General features: G+C 39.9%; 1 protein-coding gene across 3 annotated transcripts in view; it reads left to right on the forward strand.

Annotated features, from left to right (window-relative positions):
• The window catches only part of arid1ab (AT-rich interactive domain 1Ab), a 78,369-nt gene that overhangs the window by 15,241 nt on the left and 38,632 nt on the right, over nt 1-24,496 (forward strand). For 2 of the 3 annotated variants that reach the window (XM_063011610.1, XM_063011618.1), the window contains exon 2: nt 17,394-17,606. In XM_063011610.1, coding sequence (XP_062867680.1) covers nt 17,394-17,606 — 213 coding nt within the window. Of the gene's footprint in view, nt 1-17,393; nt 17,607-23,709; nt 23,771-24,496 lie in introns of those variants that run through there. The other variant, XM_063011629.1, reaches the window with a different exon arrangement.

Consider the following 24,496-nt stretch of genomic DNA (forward strand, 5'->3'; position numbering starts at 1 on the left):
TCCCTCAATGAACTGCAGCTCCCCAGTGCCAGCAACACTCATGCAGCCCAAGACCATGATGCTACCACCACCATGCTTGACTGTAGGCAAGATACAGTTGTCTTGGTACTTCTCACCAGGGCGCCGCCACACATGCTGGACACCATCTGAGCCAAACAAGTTTATCTTGGTCTCGTCAGACCACAGGGCATTCCAGTAATCCATGTTCTTGGACTGCTTGTCTTCAGCAAACTGTTTGCGGGCTTTCTTGTGCGTCAGCTTCCTTCTGGGATGACGACCATGCAGACCGAGTTGATGCAGTGTGCGGCGTATGGTCTGAGCACTGACAGGCTGACCTCCCACGTCTTCAACCTCTGCAGCAATGCTGGCAGCACTCATGTGTCTATTTTTTAAAGCCAACCTCTGGATATGACGCCGAACACGTGGACTCAACTTCTTTGGTCGACCCTGGCGAAGCCTGTTCCGAGTGGAACCTGTCCTGGAAAACCGCTGTATGACCTTGGCCACCATGCTGTAGCTCAGTTTCAGGGTGTTAGCAATCTTCTTATAGCCTAGGCCACTACACTGACTACTCTAAGTTATATCCAAGTTTCATGTCTATAGTGTTGTCCCATGAAAAGATATAATGAAATATTTGCAGAAATGTGAGGGGTGTACTCACTTTTGTGATACACTGTACATACAAAATAACATACATACGCACCAACATATAAATAAAATAAAACCACTAAAACAAAGATGGCTATGACAACCCAAAAAATATTAAAAACTTATTCATTAAGAAGACTCAAATGCCAAAGAAAACAAATAAGTTTTTTAATTTGACTTAAAGGCATCTATTGTGTGGGTCTCCTTTATGAAAAATGGAAGACTATTCCAGAGTCTTGGGGCAGCTACAGAAAAGGCCCTGTCACCCTTAAACCTCATTTGAGAACATGGAATAGCTAAGAGCAGTTGGTTAGAGGATCGTAGAGCTCGTGGAGTGGAGTAAACACAGAGAAGGTCAACGATATAGCTCGGAGCCAAGCCATGTAAAGCCTTAAAAACAAATAATAGAACTTTAAATTCTATCCTATATTTGACTGGTAACCAATGCAATGATGCAAGTATGGGGGTAATGCTCTCCCTTTTCTTGGTACCGGTCAGGAGCCTCGCGGCTGCATTTTGAACCAGCTGTAGACGTGACAAGCTTGACTGACCGATTCCCAAGTACAGTGAATTGCAAAAATCGATACGCGAGGAAATAAAAGCATGCACTACTGTTTCCAAATCATTAAAAGAAAGGATACTTTTTATTTTAGCAATGTTCCTAAGTTGAAAGAAACTAGCTCTCACAACAGCATTCACTTGTTTCTCAAACTTAAGAGCAGGATAAAAAATGACACCCAGATTTTTTACATGGCTATTTACATACGATGTTAATGGCCCCAGATCATTAGCTATGGCCCTTCCCGAATTAGGATTTCCAAAAATAATAATATCGGTTTTGTCTTGGTTTAAATTAAGAAAGTTCCTAGACATCCAACTGTTAATATCTCTCAAGCAATCAAAAATTAGGCTCAGAGAACTATTTTCTCCTGGTTTTAGTGGGAGATAAAACTGGGTATCATCTGCGTAACAGTGATAAGGAATTTTGTACTTCCGAAAGATGGACCCAAGGGGGAGAATATATAATGAAAACAAAACAGGACCCAAAATAGAGCCCTGGGGTACTCCACATGTAACAGGCGCTGAAGGGGAGGAAAACTGACCCATTTTAACAGAAAAGGTTCTGCTTTCCAAATAGGAAGCAAACCACCTCAGTGCAGTACCCTTAATGCCAACGAAATACTGTAGGCGATCCAACAAGATAGAATGGTCGACAGTGTCAAAGGCTGCACTAAGATCTAAAAGAATTAAAACAGCAAATTTTCCGGAATCAACAGCTAAAAGTAGATCATTGGACACCTTCAGAAGAGCAGACTCAACACCATGGCGTGTTCTAAACCCTGATTGGAATGTATCTTGAATGTTATGTATGCTTAAAAATGAAGAAAGTTGAAGAAAAACAACCTTCTCCAAAACTTTCGATAAAAATGGTAATTTAGAAATTGGTCTAAAATTACTCATGACTGATGGGTCTAAGCCAGGCTTTTTTAATAGAGGCTGAATAACAGCATGTTTAAAGCAAGAAGGAACTATACCATTCATGAGACTGCTATTGATTATAGACAAAACACTCGAAGCAACTGATGGCAGCACATCTTTAAAAAACGGTGTGGGAAGCGTGTCCATGGGGCATGTGGTAGGTCTCATATGCATCATTATGTCAGTTAGATAAGACATTGACACAGGCTGAAACTCACTAAGGAAAGTGGAACCCGTAGGTAAATCTGAAGGGTCATGTGCTGAAAATGGAAAAAGTGCTCTTATATTGTCAATTTTTCTGATAAAAAATTTCATAAAATCATTACAAATTTCAGCAGATGCCTCAGAAGTGGATACAGGATGCAATACCTTATTGATTATATTAAAAAGAACTCTAGGACTATGGGAATAGTACAAGCTGAGGGAGAAGCAACATAAGCAGCTGAGAATTGGCTAACTGCATGAGGTGTAATAGGGCGTGTATAATATGATTAAGTATGCTTAAAAATGGAACATGGAATGGCAACATCAAACACAATGGGTCTGTGATCAGAAAAACATGTATCTACTACCTCTAGGTTGCAGACTGAGAACCCAAATGACAAGACCAAGTCTAGTGTATGTCCATGCTCATGTGTAGGGCCCGTAACGAACTGGATCAGATTAAAAGAATCAATAAGTTGTAAAAATTCTCCTACTAACGGCTTAGATGGACAACAGACATGAATGTTAAAATCGCCCAGAATCAAAATTTTGTCATAGCTAGGTAGAATAAGTGATAAAAAAATCAGAAAGTTCCTGAAGGAAATCACCATTAAATTTAGGCGGTCTGTACACCAGAACACAAAGCACAGAGCATGAAAGCTCAACTTTACACATTTGCATTTCAAAACTTGGATACTGTCCCATAGTCAATAGACAGCATTTAAAAAGATCCTTAAAAATAGTTGCAAGACCACCCCCTCGGCCAGAACTTCTAGGTGTGTTTCAGTCACAAAGAGAAAGTCCAGGCCATGGGAAACGAAAAAATCGTTCAATACAAAGGTCTTATTTACCACTGACCTAGCATTGACCAATGCTATTTTAACTGGCATTGAATCTGAGAGCAATTGTGAAACATTGCCAGTTAGATTTTTGTTCGGCAAAGTATACTTCAGATGACGGAGGTTACTAAAATTAACCCCGCTGTTTTTAACCCATGGTTCAGTTGGATAGCGGCGTACCACAGAACAAATAGATGGAATAAGCCCATCCGCATTACTTCTAGATATGCAGATGCTGCGGCGGGATCCTCGATGAATGTACCTTTGGCGTCGTGCTATTCCCATAGCAACACATCGTGTGTAGACATCAGTAGGCAGGCGAGTCTTTGAATTTAAGCGCAGCAGCTCCGGTTTCGAGTAATAAGGCATATTATTACCGTATATGTGAAAGTATGCGGCAGACTGTGAATTATTAGCCGAGGCAGGGTAAAGTCCATGAATCCATAAATCCAAACAGAACTAAAATCGGCAGATGCAAATTCAGAGATGGAGCAGGGCAGCAACGGCTCGTGTTAGGCAGACGACAGTACAGATCAAGTCCAGAAAACTCTGGGTGCAATAAAATCCAATTGAAGGATGAGTCCAGACTAAATGTTGTCCTCTCTTTCCTGAAGCAGTAGCGATAATCACCAATGAGACTATTTACTAATTAAAATGAATAAAATAATAAAATAAAATATGGTAGCGGCAGCCAAAATGCGCCAGCGTCCACCATCACCATGACAACCAGCAAGAATTCTGCCCCCCACAGACCGGTTATGTGCCCATGAGGCACACAAATTAGTCCTGTCCCTGTATAAAAGACTCCCGTCACAGAATCAGTTTCTTTCGTTCAAATCTCTCGACCACCATGGGCAAGACCAAAGAGCTATCAAAGGACGTCAGGGACAAGATTGTAGACCTGCACAAGGCTGGAATGGGCTACAAGACCATCAGCAAGAAGCTTGGTGAGAAAGAGACCACTGTTGGTGCGATAATTCAAAAATGGAAGAAATACAAGATCACAGTCAATCACCCTCGCTCTGGAGCTCCATGCAAGATCTCACCTGGTGGGGTAAGAATGATTCTGAGAAAGGTGAGGTCAGCCCAGAATTACACGGGAGGAGCTTGTCAATGATCTCAAGGGAGCTGGGAGCACAGTCACCAAGAAAACCATTAGTAACACACTTCGCCGTAATGGATTGAGATCTTGCAGTGCCCGCAAAGTCCCTTTGCTCAAGAAGGCTCATGTACAGGCCCGTCTGAAGTTTGCCAATGAACACCTGAATGATTCAGAGAAAGCTTGGGAGAATGTGATATGGTCAGATGAGACCAAAATTGAGCTCTTTGGCATCAACTCCACTCGCCGTGTTTGGAAGCAAAGAAATGCCCGGTGGTGATGGTGTTTTTGGGGTCATATCCAGCATTTTTCTGCTCTCAGCTCCTTTGAGATCATTGACAAGCTCCTCCTGTGTAATTCTGGACTGACCTCACCTTTCTCAGAATCATTCTTACCCCACCAGGTGAGATCTTGCATGGAGCTCCAGAGTGAGGGTGATTGATCTTGTATTTCTTCCATTTTTGAATTATCGCACCAACAGTGGTCTCTTTCTCACCAAGCTTCTTGCTGATGGTCTTGTAGCCCATTCCAGTCTTGTGCAGGTCTACAATCTTGTCCCTGACGTCCTTTGATAGCTCTTTGGTCTTGCCCATGGTGGTCGAGAGATTTGAACGGAAGAAACTGATTCTGTGACAGGAGTCTTTTATACAGGGACAGGACTAATTTGTGTGCCTCATGGGCACATAACCGGTCTGTGGGGGTCAGAATTTTTGCTGGTTGGTAGGGGATCAAATACTTATTTCCCTTAATTAAATACAAATAAATTCATAACTTTTATTTAATGTTTTTTTTCTGGATCTTTTGTTGATATTCTGTCTCTCTCTGTTAAAATAAACCTTCCATAAAAATTATAGACTGTTTAAGTCTTTGTAAGGAGGTAAACTTACAAAATCAGCAGGGGATCAAATACTTATTTCTCCCACTGTGTGTGTGTGTGTGTGTGTGTGTGTGTGTGTGTGTGTGTGTGTGTGTGTGTGTGTGTGTGTGTGTGTGTGTGTGTGTGTGTGTGTGTGTGTGTGAGAATCCAGATTGTTTATTGTGAAGAAGATAACTGGTGCTCTGACAGCAGCAGGGAGGAATGAGCTGTTGTATCTCTAATTTAAACCATGCAGGTGGAGGAGCCTGTCACTAAAGGAGCTGCCCAGTGCTGCGACTGTCTAGTACTGATTAGTACTGATTACATTGTTATAAGTGGTTAAGAGGTGTTTATCCATTAGGGATGACATCTTGGTCGTCGTCTTTTGTTTCCCAACTGCCTCCACCGAATCATGTACACAGCCTAGGACAGAACTTGCCTTTCTAAAAAGTTTGTCCAACTTCTTCCTGTTCGTTATCATGATACCACTACCCCAGCAGATTATTGCCTAATAGATGGCAGGTGCCACCACAGTGTTATAGAAAGAATTGAAAAAAGCTCCCTGTATTCCAAAAGACCGAAGCCTCCTCAACAGAAGAAGTCTGCTCTGGCCTTTTTACATTGCCTAGTTTTGTCATTATTTACGTGAACAGCCAGGCTTGTAAGTGTTGACAATCTCAATATCCATTCCCTAAATGTTTACTGGTTTTGGTGGAGTGAGCTTAGATTCACCTCTAAAAAGATCCACCTCTTTGGTTTTACCCATATTGATCTAGAGACGGTTTAGCTCACACCAATCCACAATGTTTTTGGTCATGATCATCGCCAATATAAGATGTAGCCAACAATAGCAGACAGTAAACACATTCTTTGTATACTTTAACATTCACACACACCTTAATTTATTTACATATATAGGTAGGGCTCTACTAAATTAATGGGGAATTTGCTTAATTTTACGGACCTCATTTTTTAAAAATCAAAGATTTTCAGAATTTTTAAAGGAAAGGAAGTCACGGCATCATTAAGTAACATACATGAATTGAATTTTAGAATAAATAGAAGCTACAATACACAACACAGCCTACCATAGTAGTGATAGATGAAAATTATCATCCGTGTTTTGACACATCCCGCTTCTGTGTCCACATAATCGGTTGGGAGTTTTCCAAACTCACTTACCTGAGTCGCGTTTTTAGCTGATTTAGACTTTTGTCTAACCGATTGCCAGTGGATCTGAGCGTCTTTATAGAGTTTGCTGAGTTTATAAAAAAAGAAATAAACTGTACATAGACAAACTGTTGGGAGCCTAATACTTTACAGGCACAGACTACAGAGAGATGATGATGTGTTTAGAAAAGCACACCTTTCCCTTGATTATGGATTCCCTGAAGTAGGGCTGGACAATATGGCTAAAATTTATATCACAATATAACTCCCAATTTCGGTCGATACGATATAATTCCGATATCGATATGAATAATACAAATGTCAGAAAAACTGCCAGGAACCCCAACATTGAAAGGCTGTACCTGCAAACCTCTGAACCCTGCAAAAGTCTATGAAATCTCACCCTTTACAACTACATAATATTTTAGAAATAATAATAATAATACAAATAAATTAGCTTTCACCTTTTACTTGTATTCAGCATTTGTATACAGACAAAAACATGACATCATTCTCAAATAAACATAAGCTTTGACAATATAATATAATATATTAACATATGTCTTAACCAGAGGTGGAAAGAGTACTAAAATATTGTACTCAAGTAAAAGTACTATTACTTTAATGAATTTTTACTTAAGTACGAGTAAAGTTACTAGTCTAAAAATCTACTCAAGTAAAACGTAACTCATTTAAAATGTACTCAGAGTAAACTTTACTTCGTTACTTTTTTAACAGGAGGGCGTGTCTCTTCTGTGTAATGCAAACATGACAAGTGGATATAAATCTCACAATAGTTGTTTTTAATTCAAATATAATAGAAGAAACATGTTGGTACAACATTTAAAACATTTAGGGATGAGTAATGTGTCATTTTAGTCCCATAAAACTTTTTTAAACTGTATAACCACTAGTGATGTGTCGTAGAATGATTCGAATCTATTGAACGGCCCTTTAAACTGAAATAAAGGAACCGCTTCTGGGAGTCGTTATGTATATACGGCTCTTTAAAGGAACCGAGACAAAAGATTCGACTCCCCGTCGCAGAATTTACTGCAGTAGTTTCCCAGACGCGATTTCTTTAGCGTTTTTATTTTACTCAGTAACGGATCTTATTTAAAATGTAGCGAATTACAATTCCTAATACAAAACATACCTAAGTAAAAGTAAAATTACAGGCTGTGAAATGTACTTTAAAAAGTACAAGTATACAAAAAAACTACTCAATTACAGTAACGCGGGTAAATGTAATTCCACCTCTGTAAATGTTACTTTCCACGTCTGGTCCCAACTTTAATCCACAACATGGACTGATTATTATTTGTATGTAAACATTTTCGAACAAAAGTGCTTAAGAGTTGCTGCAGAATTTGCTATATCAGGTATTGTGCTTGAAGAATACAGAAAAAAAGAGTATAGTCTTTCCTCTCTTATCAACTATTTCTACTGCTTCTTTTTTAACAGTGGATGCTCGTTCACTCACAGCTGTTGAACTCATTTAGCCGCTAATATCCACCGTGTTGTAGCGGAGTGTAATCAGAGCGGTAACGCCTGTGGCGTACGTCATCACGCACTGACGTATGCATATCGATCGAATTTGTATAAAAATCATATCACCGTTATTGAAACATTTTCTATCGCGATATATATCGATATCGAATTATTGTCCAGCACTACCCTGAAGGGACAAAATGCACTCAATACGTAAACCTATACATCAGACATTGTCAGCACACTACACCACAGAAAAGTCAGTAAGTGTTACACTAACTTAATTGCCATATGATTGCTAGAACCACCTCATAATGCATATTGTTCCTGTTAAATCGCTAAATGCAAACCTTATACTTTGAATTTCACATGGTCGGCACACTATGTTAAACTCAGTGGTGACACTGGGGTATTTTAACAAATCCAGCAACTGTAGCAGTATTAATGCAGCCAAACATTTTACTACTAGTCCTGCACATGCTCATTCAAAATGTACTGCACATGGGGCGCCGAGACTCTGAACTCCTCGGTTCGAAACTCGGCTTTGCCACCAGTTGACTGGGCGCCATCTGGCGGGCATAATTGGCTGCAGCAGATACTAATTGGCCATGGTATCTGCAGGGTGGGGACCGGACTCTGTGTGGGTGGGATCTTCATACGCTGTGTAAGGACCCTGATTGGCGGTAGAGACGTCTGTGCAGAATGCAGGAGCGAGAAGAGGAGGGCTGTGCACGTGTCGGAAGAGGCGTGTACAGCAACACGCTCTCCTCGGATGCAATCTGGTATGCCTCAGCAGCGGAAGACAAATTGAGTGCACTAAAATAAAAAAAATATTGCACATAATTATTGAAAAAAAAAGATAAACAACAAGAGACTCCTTGCTTACTGACTAGGTGAAAGTCACTTAACTGCTTGAATCTAGAATTTAAGACTTGGGTGCTGCCATACTTAACTGATTTACTATGTCTTTTATTCCAGAGCTGTTAGATACTGATCAGCATGTACATGTAGGACTTAATCTGGTCTTTAAAACTAATTTAAAAAGGCAAACCAAAAATCACAAATTGCATTTTATCCAGCAGTAAAATACTGATGTATGCCTAGTTCACACTACATGATTTTTGCTCGCCGACAGGTTGCCGACATATCGGAGGCAAATCGCCATTTGCTCTGGGCTTGAAAGTCAGCTCTCCATGTAAATGTCAACAAGCATAATTACAGCCAAATCAAGTTTCTATCAGGATACATTGGCACACGTACAGGCTTTACAGTATTTGTGATCTCATTGTCTATGCCAAATAATAAAGCCTATGTTTTTATTGCAAAAAAATTTATTTACCTTCAACTATCTCAGAACAAACAATCCCTGCTAACCACATGGCCCAATCCACTCCTTCCTTCAAATTCTTTTCTTTTTTCTCCTTGTTTTTTGGCTGCATTTCAGCGCTCAAACAACTTGGATCATTTGCTTTTTACTGACGTTCATTTTCTAAAGTAAAAAAAAAACCTTTTCACACGTTATCATTATACCCTGTGTCATCTCTCACGTGTGTTCTGTGACAAAACATAGTTTGGATTCGTCTGTGAATCCTCCTGGTGATAGATCGTGTAGTGTTTGACCCCCTATGGCTGATCAGTCATGTAGTGTGAAATACACAATGACTTTAAAAGACTCACAATTGCAAGAGATTAAGTTGTGTGAGAACTGTACATCGATCTGAACACTTTGAAAGTCGTGTATTGTGAACCTAGCATTAGACAATTAATGCTATGTAATCACAACACAAAATAGAAAAAAAAAAATCTAATGATGCATTTTCTAATTTTAACTAAGAATGTACAGTGCAGTGGGAGTATTTGCCCCTTCTTGAGTTTTTCATGTCTCAATGGTTTCACCTCTTCAGTCTAAGATGACAAAATTGTCCATGACTGTTTGACTTTAAACTTGTGAACTGATGAATCTTGTGTAACGAATAACTATCGTTTCTGTCATGAATGTAACCAAAGTGTGTACATTGCCCACCCCCTTGCCATTTTAAAAGCTACTGCAACCAATTTTGTAAGAATTTAACATGTTCTTTAAAGAATTGCTTTAATTTAGACCCTATTAATGTGTTTTTCACCATGTTAAAGTTTTGCCACAGCACCTTAATGGACAATTTTCATAGTCAAAAGTGCTACATGATTTAAAAGGCTTCAAGTCAGAACGTTGCTCAGATCTTTTCGTTTCTTTTAAGCAGAAGCATAACCCAATTTTACTGGAGCATTAGACCCCTGATGACCAGACATTGTTTCAGGATTTACTGATAGAAAGCATAGGTAATGGTTAGATTTAGCTAGCACACCATTGTGGTGTGTTTGAACTTGCAAGGCCACTGACCTGGGCCAGCATCCACACAAACGTAATTGGCCGTATTTGAGGTAGGAAAGGTCAGATGGGGTCTCTTCCTGCTGCCGCTGTAATATGCGATCTCTGGGATTGGTCTGAGCGCCTGTGCAAGTAAGGGGGGCCCTCACATGGAACCCACCATGGCTGTCCTCTGTGATTGAACCAACACAGGCAGGTAATAAGAAGTGGTCACAGATTGGGCACATTTACTAAAGCTTGCTAGCTTAAAATGGGTAGATGGTTTTCTCTCTTTCTGCAGTTTTGTTTGTGAATTATTTGCTCTTGGCAGTGTATGATTGGCTGTTTGGTGCATGTGCATATACAGTAATCCCTCACTATATCGCGCTTCGACTTTTGCGGCTTCACTGTGTTCGAAAAGCTAGGGAGCTCTCTACATAGACGCATTTCACGTCATCCTGTGCGCTTCCAATAAGGAGGCTGTTCCAAATCCTTCAGTGATCAAGGCAATCCCAGAATTCATTGCGGGTCGGGCGCTCTTCTCTTACAGAAGAATAAAATGACTGATGGTGCGGACAAACGAATGGAGTTCTTTTCAAACGTAAATAAAATATTACTGATTTACTTTAAATATTACTTTAAATATTACTAATATAAATTTAAATATTACTTGTATAAACTTGTACCAAGTGTTTTTATTTGCAAGTTCGGGCTTGTCAGGAAATGTAACCGTAATCGGTACCTGAAGGGAGATGTTATATTGACATGTTAGCGTGCTGTGCTACCTCAATCTATTGGTTTTAATGACAAGATGCTAAATGCTAAACCCGATGGAATCGGGTTATGAAAATAACCATATAAACACGTGGTTTTTACTTCGCGGATTTTCACCTTTCGCGGGGGGTTCTGGAACGCAACCCCCGCGATCAAGGAGGGATTACTGTAGTGGGAAGTGAATGCATAGGGCATTAGAAAATAAGGGCTCTAAACTTTAAGAAAGTAATGTAATGATGCCCTGAATTGCCATTCTACGCATTTTTGGGTCACTGTAAGGAGGGTTCCCAAATCCATTTTTTGTTTGGCTCTTCGGGTTTCTTCTTAGCTTGCAAAAATATACATAACATTGATTGGCCAGGTCATTACAGCCTTCTCAGGTATTTTATACTTGTATTTGTCCTGCAGGGACCAAAGAGGTATGTATCCCTGGGAAATGTCCCTTGTCTACCCCACATCTCCCCAATGTGTATTTGTTTTTATTATTTATTTAGTTAACAACTTTACCACACAATAAATAAACAGCAACTTAATTGGAGTGTGCTGTGTGCTTTCTAACAGATCACCATAAAAAAGGCATCAAATTTTATATAATTTTTAACAATTACTGTAAATAAAAACAAACATTTGATTTTAATGATTTATTGCTTGCTTAAAATACAGTGTGAAAGATCTGCTTGATATCAAGGCAGTCCATGCCACAAGGCATTTATCCTAATTGTTCATATTCAGACAGTTTTTTTTAGACATTTTAGTCAGTGGAGCAGCACATTGGAGAAATGCAAAAAAAATAGCATGTCTTGCTTTGGATTAAAGAAACAACAATTTAAATTCTGCCAAAATCTGAATTCGAAAGCTCTGATTGGTTTATACAGCTATTTTTCAAGGCCTGAACCACGACTGATTCACTGAAACGCATGGAGTTGTTTATGCACGACACTAATTAAATAGAGTGAGCAAAACAACTAAATCTTTACCATAGATAAGAGCACAGCTCCCTGATGCGATTCCTATGAATAATTCGTTTAAAAAGAGTCGTTCTCTGGCTTGTTTTTATCGCTTATGCGTGAGAGAGATAGTGCAAGCACAGTGCTTTTGTGCTCTTTTTTAAACATTCTCAAATGGTAACCTGTGTATCCTAGGCATACTTGAAATAACGAATATGGTCATTTTCAGTATTGTATAAAAATATCGAATATATCTATAAATCGGTATACTGTCCAGCCCTAGTGCTAACCAAATTATGCAGTCCTAACTTAGAATCACTTTTCATAAACTGTAAACCGTTCTACTGCCTGTGAGATTTTTCTTCTGTTGTGCTGGTAAGAGTTTATATATGCATGTGCATGTGAGGTGCTGCAAAATCATGCAGAACAGGTCACCAGCGTAAAGCACGCACACACAGACTCTTATCATTTTAGGGGATTTACTTGCCCCACCAGAGAGAGTAACATTTTAGATTGCTGCTATATTGTATTACATTGCTCTGCCCCTAATGCTGGTCTGGTCCTCTTTGACCAGTGCCATGTCCATCTTCTCCCAACCTACTGGCAGAAGCTGACATGTGTCAAACCTGTAGTGAGTACTATAAAGAGTGGACTAATTAGGCATGGAATTAAGAGATTGCTCCCGATGAATACACGGGCACTGTGTACCAACACAGGATTGAATGACTATAGATTAGTTACTCTGAAGCCTCACCTAATCCTATAGCACCTCAAAACACCCAAAAACCTGCAAGAATTTTGTATTTGGACATTAGCTCAGTTTTTAACACAATCATCCTGGTACGACTATACAGCAGATTGACTCTTACAACCTAAACCTCACTGGCAGAGAGCAGCAGGTGAGTTTGGGAAAGTTTACCTCAGAAACCCAGTTCATAATCATTGGTACCCCACATGGATGTGTACTCTACTTACAGCTTTCCACTGTACATTAATGACTGCATCTCCATGGACCCCTCAGTCAGAATTTGCAGGTTACAATAATAATACAATAATAGTCTTTGGTCTCATTAGTTTCCTTATAGATGGATGTTTGATCAGGTGGTGTGGTGACATGTAGGAGTCAAAAAGTTAATTTTAGTAAAAAAAAAAAAAAAAACCTGTTTGGTAATGACTTTTTTCAGTTACAATAGCTCTAGGTGCACAGTAACTTAGGATCCAGTTAAGCAAGTGGTACTGAAGCCATTTTATGTCAGTTATACTTACGCATTGAAGCATATTAGGGATTTGCCTGAAGTTTCTACTCTCTTGGGACACAATACGTGGATCTAGGGCTGGACGATATGGCTAAAATTTATATCACGGTATAACTCCTAATTTCGGTCGATACTATATAATTCCGATATCGATATGAATAATACAAATGTCAGAAAAACTGCCAAGAACACCAAAATTGGATGGCAGTACCTGCAAACCTCTTTTCTGGTTTCTGGCAAGAAATACAAGCTGAATACACCACTGAATTAGTCCTTCCTCTCTTATCAGCTATTTCATCTGCTTCTTTTTCAACTGTGGACAGTGGCGGAGCCAGACAATTTTCATATGGGTGGCCAGACTGAGACCACTGCTCACAGGGGTGGCACAAAAACTGTCTGATACCTTATTTTTTGTATGTGGCTAGTGGCTGTTGACCTAGTAGTGTTTTGGTCACTCACTCGTTTACCTATACAGGCAGTGAGTGCCATGTAGAATTACATCAAGCCTAGAATAATAAGCTTTTTATTTTTTCTCATTTTCCCTGACAAGTAAAAAACTAAAATATAGCCTATAACCTTAACATTATGAGGGCTCCGCCCCTGACTGTGGATGCTCGTTCACTCACAGCTGTTGGACTCATTTAGCCGCTAATATCCAACGTGTTGTAGGTAGCGTAGTGTAATCAGAGCGGTAACGCTGAGCACTGGCTTCGTGCCTGTGGTGTACGTCATCACGCACTGAGGTCATGTATATCGATCAAATTTGTTTAAAAATCATATCACCGTTATTGAAACCTTTTCTATCGCGATATATATCGATATCGAATTATTGTCCAGCACTACGTGGATCGTTAAATATTGGCTTGATTAATCAAATCTACTGAAGCCAACAATATTTATCATAAATACTGTACATACTGAGAACGATATTATTGTGAGGCCTTACTAATTGTACTGGTTGTATATACATATTTATGCCAGGAAAAATGGTTATTACTTTCTAATAGTGTTGCCTCCTAAATGCTGTATGCTTCATTGTTAAAAGTTTAAAGAAGCATAAGAAAAATGGCTGTAATATAACATGTTATATTACAGCCATTTTTCTTATGCTTCTTTAAACATAATTAATTCTTAAATATAAGTCAACTATAAATTGTTTTTGCTTAATAAGCAGTTGTTTTTGTATTAATAAACTAAAGGCTTTTATTAATCCTTTGATTTTCACCAAGTTATGCTGAGGCTTTACTTTAACTTTAGCAGGTCATGGGACAATAAATTCATGCCCAAATTTTTCCTACTTAAGTTTGAAAGAGCAGGGTAAAATGCCTAAAATTTGGCTTCAGTGTCCTCACTAGCAGCCTTTTGGTCCAGTGTTGCACTTCTCTAATTCATACATCGCCAAAAGAATCAGCACTGGCTCAAGTTCAAGGTAGCACGCACAGCTGGGACCTGTTACACTCTCCCAGACAGTCTGCCCTGTGTCTTCCAGCTATAAATATAGCTCACTGGTCTTTTTCATGGACTGTGTGTGTGTGTGTGTGTGTGTGTGTGTGTGTGTGTGTGTGTGTGTGTGTGTGTGTGTGTGTGTGTGTGTGTGTGTGTGTGTGTGTGTGTGTGTGTGTGTGTGTGTGTGTGTGTGTGTGTGTGTGTGTGTGTGTGTGTGTGTGTGTTCTAGTGGAAGTTGACGAAAGGTATAGGGTGGTATGATTGTGAGAAGCTTTTAAGATTGTATTCTGACCCAAAATCACTGTAATCTTTACCCTGGTATTTCCATTTAGCAAATATCATACCTCTTGACCATCAAAGCATGGGGTTAGTATTGTGCTCATCCATTGGTCATTACAGTTATGATTTTTAAAAGTCTTTAGTCAGCTTTCCAAAAACACAGTGCAGCATACTCGTGAAACTACACATTTTATCACATTAGAGCGTGTACAAGCCAGAAGAGATGTACTGCTAATAAATACCCCATCTAGCAGAATGTTTTTGTTATTTGGGACACAAATGCTCATTTATCACTCCACCAGTGGTGATGACACTTTGTGATGGAATATTGTTTGAGACCAACCCTTTAGCTTTGCAGTCAGTGCTGCTTGTCTGCTTTGTATGCACTTATGTCTAGCACACACTAGGCATTGAATATATTAAAAATGGTTAAATAAAAGGGAAAAGGTAACTGGTAATGGTTTTTAATTTTAAATTTTAACTTGTTAAAAATCCTATATAAACTAGTTCGTGACCCGACCAATAAAACACAGTCATAAGGTGAAAGTGTTTATTGATTCTAAATAATTACTAATTATTCTTTTATTTATCTAGTTATTTTGAAATTGTGCTAATTGTATTGCCAAGATATGTTCACCAAGGGAAACTGGTTAGAGTAATTTACTAACAGCACAGATAAGATAGTAAGATAACAAACAGTGGATCAATACCTTGTGTGTGACTGGGCACAATAAGGTGTATGGTGCTAAAAAAAAATTTTTATTACACATCTGCATTCCTTGCTTTCATTGTTATTGCTGCCTTTTGTGTTACTGATCATGTGAGTGCTTAGTTGCACAATTACATACTGTTATTAATAAAGATTTAAGTTGTGGTTTGTCTGCTATTATGCATTTTAGTACACGTTTTGCACTACAATCAGTAATACAGCTAAAAGACTGATTCACAATAACATAAAGCTGCAGTGTAACCCCTTTGACAGGTGCTGCATTTAACCACAAAATGACCAGAAGATTTAGAGACTTAATTATGAGTTGGTTGTACATTTCATAGTCCTACTAAAAATTGATATTTCAGTTAATCTCGAAGGTGTAGGTGTTTAGTGGGGTTAATGTTGTGGTAGGTTTAAACAGGCCACATTTCTTTTGCACCTTGCTTTGTGCACAAATGTGCAGTTGTTCTGCTGGGATGGACAAGAGCATTCTCTGTTACAAAAGCATTAATGTATTTTATATTATTGTTTTAGCAGTATGAGTAGCTGAAACACCAGAACAAATTTACATGATGTAAGGTCCACTAAAACCCACTGTCCACAGGTTGAGGACCTCTGGTAAAGCTATGTACAAAATGATTTTGTAGTCCTAAAATGTTTGAAGCTCACAGAACCAAAATGATCATGCCTGAAGTAAGCCTTAGCTTAGTTAGTTATAACTACACCACAAATGGGATTACACTGTACTTTATTGCCAACATCCTATTAACAATGTATTCACAATTTGTAAGATGTAGGGATGCATCGATACCATTTTTTCCCAACCGAGTACAAGTACATGTATTTTTGTACTCGCCGATACCGATACCTATTTAGAATGATGCAATCTGGAGCATTATGGAATAGTGTAGTTTTTAGTGTAAAATAGTGCAGTGGAACAGTTGCTTGGGTTGCCATCACTAATTGTAAAAAAAAAAAAAAACACCACACAGACATCATTGAGAAAGCTTCTGACAAGCTAACGTTAACGTTCATTAATAAACGCACGTAATTAACGTTGTGCACATCATACATGCGATGCAATTCTGCTGATTGAAATATTTACTTTAAAAGGATAATACAGTCCGATCCCATCTGAGCCGATTCTATCAGCACATACAGTCGTGGTTCACCTCGGTAAATCGTAAACGACTCTGAGTCAGCTCCCGCTCTGTGGTAATAACCAGTATAATTAAGCCTGAGCTTTATAATGTAAGCGAGTCACACAAAATGTTCTGTAGTATTTGGTGTTTATTTACAACCGCAACATTCATTATAACAGTAAACACGGAGAGATGACTGAGAAAAGAAACTTACGCTGCGCTTAAAATGAGTCGACTCCTGAATCACTTGTATCGACACTGTGAACAGAGTATTAAAGACACACACACGTCCTATAACAGCGGTCGCTGCTTTTGTAACCGGTTATCTTTGCGGTTAGCTCTATTTTGAAGGTTTTTTTGTTTTTTTTTTCAAACGGAACTAAATAACATTAAACGTGCATGTGAGCGTGGTCAGTGAGAATAATTCAATCTGTCTCCCGTGGGTGAAAAATGAATTGCTTTAGTTTTAGAAGTAAAAAAATCTCGCAATGTCACGCCCCCCCGGTCAGGCACTCGCCCCCAAGTATAAACACAAAAATTTTAAGTACAGAAACTCAAGCTGTAGTTACTGTTTTGACTGAATTTGTTTTTGTTCTTTATCTTGAAAGCGTTTAGTTCTGGAGTTTCACTAATATACACTTCTTTCTTTGATTTGTCTTTCCCTTCTCCCTCTTGCCCTATTTTTTTTTTTTTTACATGGTTAGCCCCCAAGCCCAATGGACCAGATGAGCAAGATCCGGGGCCAGCATTACGGACCAGGAAACCCCTACACACAGCAGCAGGGGCCTCCACCAGGGTCCCAACAGGGGCCTCCTTACCCTGGGCAAGGTTATGGATCATCTGGACCCCAGCGATATCCCATGAGCTCACAGGGACGCACCCCTGGAGGACTGGGTAGCATTCAGTATGGACAGCAGGTGGGTTTGAATTAATGACATTAATTTTCCTCTTTACATTGTGTGTGTGTTTACTGATTATTAATATTATTAGTAGAACTACTTTATAATTTGTAGGGTGTCTTTGCATGTTGCATTTCTGGTTATTTTTTTGTATAACTGTAGATGCTCTGCTGTGGGGAAATAAATATGCACACAGGTTTGCGAATGTCTGATGCCTGCTGATGTATTTCAAATTGCTCTTAAGAAAACAGTATTTTTAGAAAAAAATATTTTGTTCTTAAACCGTTTTAGCAAGTAAATTTAAACATGTAGACTTTTTATGGACTTTATATTATACAGTGATGTGTCTATATATATATATATATATATATATATATATATATATACAGTGTATCACAAAAGTGAGTACACCCCTCACATTTTTGCAAATATTTGATTATATCTTTTCATGGGACAACACTATAGACATGAAACTTGGATATAACTTAGAGTAGTCAGTGTACAACTTGTATAGCAGTGTAGATTTACTGTCTTCTGAAAATAACTCAACACACAGCCATTAATGTCTAAATAGCTGGCAACATAAGTGAGTACACCCCACAGTGAACATGTCCAAATTGTGCCCAAATGTGTCGTTGTCCCTCCCTGGTGTCATGTGTCAAGGTCCCAGGTGTAAATGGGGAGCAGGGCTGTTAAATTTGGTGTTTTGGGTACAATTCTCTCATACTGGCCACTGGATATTCAACATGGCACCTCATGGCAAAGAACTCTCTGAGGATGTGAGAAATAGAATTGTTGCTCTCCACAAAGATGGCCTGGGCTATAAGAAGATTGCTAACACCCTGAAACTGAGCTACAGCATGGTGGCCAAGGTCATACAGCGGTTTTCCAGGACAGGTTCCACTCGGAACAGGCTTCGCCAGGGTCCACCAAAGAAGTTGAGTCCACGTGTTCGGCGTCATATCCAGAGGTTGGCTTTAAAAAATAGACACATGAGTGCTGCCAGCATTGCTGCAGAGGTTGAAGACGTGGGAGGTCAGCCTGTCAGTGCTCAGACCATACGCCGCACACTGCATCAACTCGGTCTGCATGGTCGTCATCCCAGAAGGAAGCTGATGCACAAGAAAGCCCGCAAACAGTTTGCTGAAGACAAGCAGTCCAAGAACATGGATTACTGGAATGCCCTGTGGTCTGACGAGACCAAGATAAACTTGTTTGGCTCAGATGGTGTCCAGCATGTGTGGCGGCGCCCTGGTGAGAAGTACCAAGACAAATGTATCTTGCCTACAGTCAAGCATGGTGGTGGTAGCATCATGGTCTTGGGCTGCATGAGTGTTGCTGGCACTGGGGAGCTGCAGTTCATTGAGGAAAACATGAATTCCAACATGTACTGTGACATTCTGAAACAGAGCATGATCCCCTCCCTTCGAAAACTGGGCCTCATGGCAGTTTTCCAACAGGATAACGACCCCAAACACAACCTCCAAGATGACAACTGCCTTGCTGAGGAAGCTGAAGGTAAAGGTGATGGACTAAACCCAATTGAGCACCTGTGGCGCATCCTCAAGTGGAAGGTGGAGGAGTTTAAGGTGTCTAACATCCACCAGCTCCGTGATGTCATCATGGAGGAGTGGAAGAGGATTCCAGTAGCAACCTGTGCAGCTCTGGTGAATTCCATGCCCAGGAGGGTTAAGGCAGTGCTGGATAATAATGGTGGTCAAACAAAATATTGACACTTTGGGCACAATTTGGACATGTTCACTGTGGGGTGTACTCACTTATGTTGCCAGCCATTTAGACATTAATGGCTGTGTGTTGAGTTATTTTCAGAAGACAGTAAATCTACACTGCTATACAAGTTGTACACTGACTACTCTAAGTTATATCCAAGTTTTATTTCTATAGTGTTGTCCCATGAAAAGATATAATAAAATATTTGCAGAAATGTGAGGGGTGTACTCACTTTTGTGATACACTGTATATATATATACAGTGTATCACAAAAGTGAGTACACCCCTCACATTTCTGCAAATATTTAAGTATATCTTTTCATGGGACAACACTGACAAAATGACACTTTGACACAATGAAAAGTAGTCTGTGTGCAGCTTATATAACAGTGTAAATTTATTCTTCCCTCAAAATAACTCAATATACAGCCATTAATGTCTAAACCACCGGCAACAAAAGTGAGTACACCCCTAAGAGACTACACCCCTAAATGTCCAAATTGAGCACTGCTTGTCATTTTCCCTCCAAAATGTCATGTGATTTGTTAGTGTTACTAGGTCTCAGGTGTGCATAGGGAGCAGGTGTGTTCAATTTAGTAGTACAGCTCTCACACTCTCTCATACTGGTCACTGAAAGTTCCAACATGGCACCTCATGGCAAAGAACTCTCTGAGGATCTTAAAAGACGAATTGTTGCGCTACATGAAGATGGCCAAGGCTACAAGAAGATTGCCAACACCCTGAAACTGAGCTGCAGCACAGTGGCCAAGATCATCCAGCGTTTTAAAAGAGCAGGATCCACTCAGAACAGACCTCGCGTTGGTCGTCCAAAGAAGCTGAGTGCACGTGCTCAGCGTCACATCCAACTGCTGTCTTTGAAAGATAGGCGCAGGAGTGCTGTCAGCATTGCTGCAGAGATTGAAAAGGTGGGGGGTCAGCCTGTCAGTGCTCAGACCATACGCCGCACACTACATCAAATTGGTCTGCATGGCTGTCACCCCAAAAGGAAGCCTCTTCTGAAGTCTCTACACAAGAAAGCCCGCAAACAGTTTGCTGAAGACATGTCAACAAAGGACATGGATTACTGGAACCATGTCCTATGGTCTGATGAGACCAAGATTAATTTGTTTGGTTCAGATGGTCTCAAGCATGTGTGGCGGCAATCAGGTGAGGAGTACAAAGATAAGTGTGTCATGCCTACAGTCAAGCATGGTGGTGGGAATGCCATGGTCTGGGGTTGCATGAGTGCAGCAGGTGTTGGGGAGTTACATTTCATTGAGGGAAACATGAACTCCAATATGTACTGTGAAATACTGAAGCAGAGCATGATCCCCTCCCTCCGGAAACTGGTTCGCAGGGCAGTGTTCCAGCATGATAATGACCCCAAACACACCTCTAAGACGACCACTGCTTTATTGAAGAGACTGAGGGTAAAGGTGATGGACTGGCCAAGCATGTCTCCAGACCTAAACCCAATAGAACATCTTTGGGGCATCCTCAAGCGGAAGGTGGAGGAGCGCAAAGTCTCGAATATCCGCCAGCTCCGTGATGTCGTCATGGAGGAGTGGAAAAAGAGTGGTATATATATATACAGTGTATCACAAAAGTGAGTACACCCCTCACATTTCTGCAGATATTTAAGTATATCTTTTCATGGGACAACACTGACAAAATGACACTTTGACACAATGAAAAGTAGTCTGTGTGCAGCTTATATAACAGTGTAAATTTATTCTTCCCTCAAAATAACTCAATATACAGCCATTAATGTCTAAACCACCGGCAACAAAAGTGAGTACACCCCTTAGTGAAAGTTCCTGAAGTGTCAATATTTTGTGTGGCCACCATTATTTCCCAGAACTGCCTTAACTCTCCTGGGCATGGAGTTTACCAGAGCTTCACAGGTTGCCACTGGAATGCTTTTCCACTCCTCCATGACGACATCACGGAGCTGGCGGATATTCGAGACTTTGCACTCCTCCACCTTCCGCTTGAGGATGCCCCAAAGATGTTCTATTGGGTTTAGGTCTGGAGACATGCTTGGCCAGTCCATCACCTTTACCCTCAGCCTCTTCAATAAAGCAGTGGTCGTCTTAGAGGTGTGTTTGGGGTCATTATCATGCTGGAACACTGCCCTGCGACCCAGTTTCCGGAGGGAGGGGATCATGCTCTGCTTCAGTATTTCACAGTACATATTGGAGTTCATGTGTCCCTCAATGAAATGTAACTCCCCAACACCTGCTGCACCCATGCAGCCCCAGACCATGGCATTCCCACCACCATGCTTGACTGTAGGCATGACACACTTATCTTTGTACTCCTCACCTGATTGCCGCCACACATGCTTGAGACCATCTGAACCAAACAAATTAATCTTGGTCTCATCAGACCATAGGACATGGTTCCAGTAATCCATGTCCTTTGTTGACATGTCTTCAGCAAACTGTTTGCGGGCTTTCTTGTGTAGAGACTTCAGAAGAGGCTTCCTTCTGGGGTGACAGCCATGCAGACCAATTTGATGTTGTGTGCGGCGTATGGTCTGAGCACTGACAGGCTGACCCCCCACCTTTTCAATCTCTGCAGCAATGCTGACAGCACTCCTGCACCTATCTTTCAAAGACAGCAGTTGGATGTGACGCTGAGCACGTGCACTCAGCTTCTTTGGACGACCAACGCGAGGTCTGTTCTGAGTGGACCCTGCTCTTTTAAAACGCTGGATGATCTTGGCCACTGTGCTGCAGCTCAGTTTCAGGGTGTTGGCAATCTTCTTGTAGCCTTGGCCATCTTCTTGTAGCGCAACAATTCGTCTTTTAAGATTTTCAGAGAGTTCTTTGCCATGAGGTGCCATGTTGGAACTTTCAGTGACCAGTATGAGAGAGTGTGAGAGCTGTACTACTAAATTGAACACACCTGCTCCCTATGCACACCTGAGACCTAGTAACACTAACAAATCACATGACATTTTGGAGGGAAAATGACAAGCAGTGCTCAATTTGGACATTTAGGGGTGTAGTCTCTTAGGGGTGTACTCACTTTTGTTGCCGGTGGTTTAGACATTAATGGCTGTATATTGAGTTATTTTGAGAAAAGAATAAATTTACACTGTTATATAAGCTGCACACAGACTACTTTTCATTGTGTCAAAGTGTCATTTTGTCAGTGTTATCCCATGAAAAGATATACTTAAATATCTGCAGAAATGTGAGGGGTGTACTCACTTTTGTGATACACTGTGTATATATATATATATAATGTTTTTTTTTTTTTTTAACTTCCATGAAGTATATATATATATATATATATATATATATATATATATATATATATATATATATATATATATATATATATATATATATATATATATATATATATTAGGGCTGTCAAACGATTAAAATTTTTAATCGCGATTAATCTCAGAATTTTACATAGTTAATCGCGATTAATCGCATAAAAAAAAATCTGTGTAAATGTTATAGAAAACAAGGATTTTAAGTGAAATGTTACAATTAAAATGGTGAACATATTTATGCTAAATGTACTTATGTTAAAAACTGCTGGGACAAGAGAAAACTGTAAGGGAGTTTTATTCACTCACATATTAGGCAGTAATACTATCTAGCAGAGAACCTTGACTTCGTATATATGTCAGATGCGTAGTTATTGTAACAGACTTTTCTGTGGTTGTATCGTGACGATGGTTTGATGGACGTTTCTACACGAAGTGAGTGTGTTTTCACTAGGGATGCATCGATACCATTTTTTCCCAACCGAGTACGAGTACATGTATTTTTGTACTCGCCGATACCTATTTAGAATGATGCAATCTGGAGCATTATGGAATAGAGTAGTTTTTAGTGTAAAATAGTGCAGTGGAACAGTTGCTTGCCATCACTAATTGTAAAAAAAAAAAAAACACTGCACAGACATCATTGAGAAAGCTTCTGACAAGCTAACGTAAACGTTCATTAATAAACGCACGTAATTAACGTTGTGCACCATCCATCATACATGCGATGCGATTCTGCTGATTGAAATATTTACTTTAAAAAGATAATACAGTCCGATCCCCTCTGAGCCGATTCTATCAGCACGTTCGTGGTTCACCTCGGTAAATCGTAAACGACTCTGAGTCGACTCCCGCTCTGTGGTAATAACCAGTATAATTAAGCCTGAGCTTTATAAGGTAAGCGAGTCACACAAAATGTTCTGTAGTATTTGGTGTTTATTTACAACCGCATCATTTATTATAACAGTAAAAACGGAGAGATGACTGAGAAAAGAAACTTACGCTGCGCTTACAATGAATCGATTCTTGAATCACTTGTATCGACACTGTGAACAGAGAATTGAACACAAACAGCGGTCGCTGCTTTTGTAACCGGTTATCTTCACTGTTAGCTCTATTTTTAAGGGTTTTTTTTGTCAAACGGAACTAAAGAACATTAAACGTGCGTGTGAGCGTGGTCAGTGAGAATAATTCAATCTGTCTCCCGTGGGTGAAAAATGAATTGCTTTAGTTTTAGAAGTGAAAAAATCTCGTAATGTAATTAGTGCGTTAACGGCACTATTTTTTTAAATCTCGTTAAATTGAGATTGCGTTAATGCGTTATTATCGCGTTAACTTCGACAGCCCTAATATATATATATATATACAGTGTATCACAAAAGTGAGTACACCCCTCACATTTCTGCAAATATTTCATTATACCTTTTCATGGGACAACACTATAGACATGAAACTTGGATATAACTTAGAGTAGTCAGTGTACAGCTTGTATAGCAGTGTAGATTTACTGTCTTCTGAAAATAACTCAACACACAGCCATTAATGTCTAAATAGCTGGCAACATAAGTGAGTACACCCCACAGTGAACATGTCCAAATTGTGCCCAAATGTGTCGTTGTCCCTCCCTGGTGTCATGTGTCAAGGTCCCAGGTGTAAATGGGGAGCAGGGCTGTTAAATTTGGTGTTTTGGGTACAATTCTCTCATACTGGCCACTGGATATTCAACATGGCACCTCATGGCAAAGAACTCTCTGAGGATGTGAGAAATAGAATTGTTGCTCTCCACAAAGATGGCCTGGGCTATAAGAAGATTGCTAACACCCTGAAACTGAGCTACAGCATGGTGGCCAAGGTCATACAGCGGTTTTCCAGGACAGGTTCCACTCGG

This window comes from Trichomycterus rosablanca, chromosome 2 (assembly GCF_030014385.1).
Source record: "Trichomycterus rosablanca isolate fTriRos1 chromosome 2, fTriRos1.hap1, whole genome shotgun sequence".
Taxonomy (NCBI): domain Eukaryota; kingdom Metazoa; phylum Chordata; class Actinopteri; order Siluriformes; family Trichomycteridae; genus Trichomycterus; species Trichomycterus rosablanca.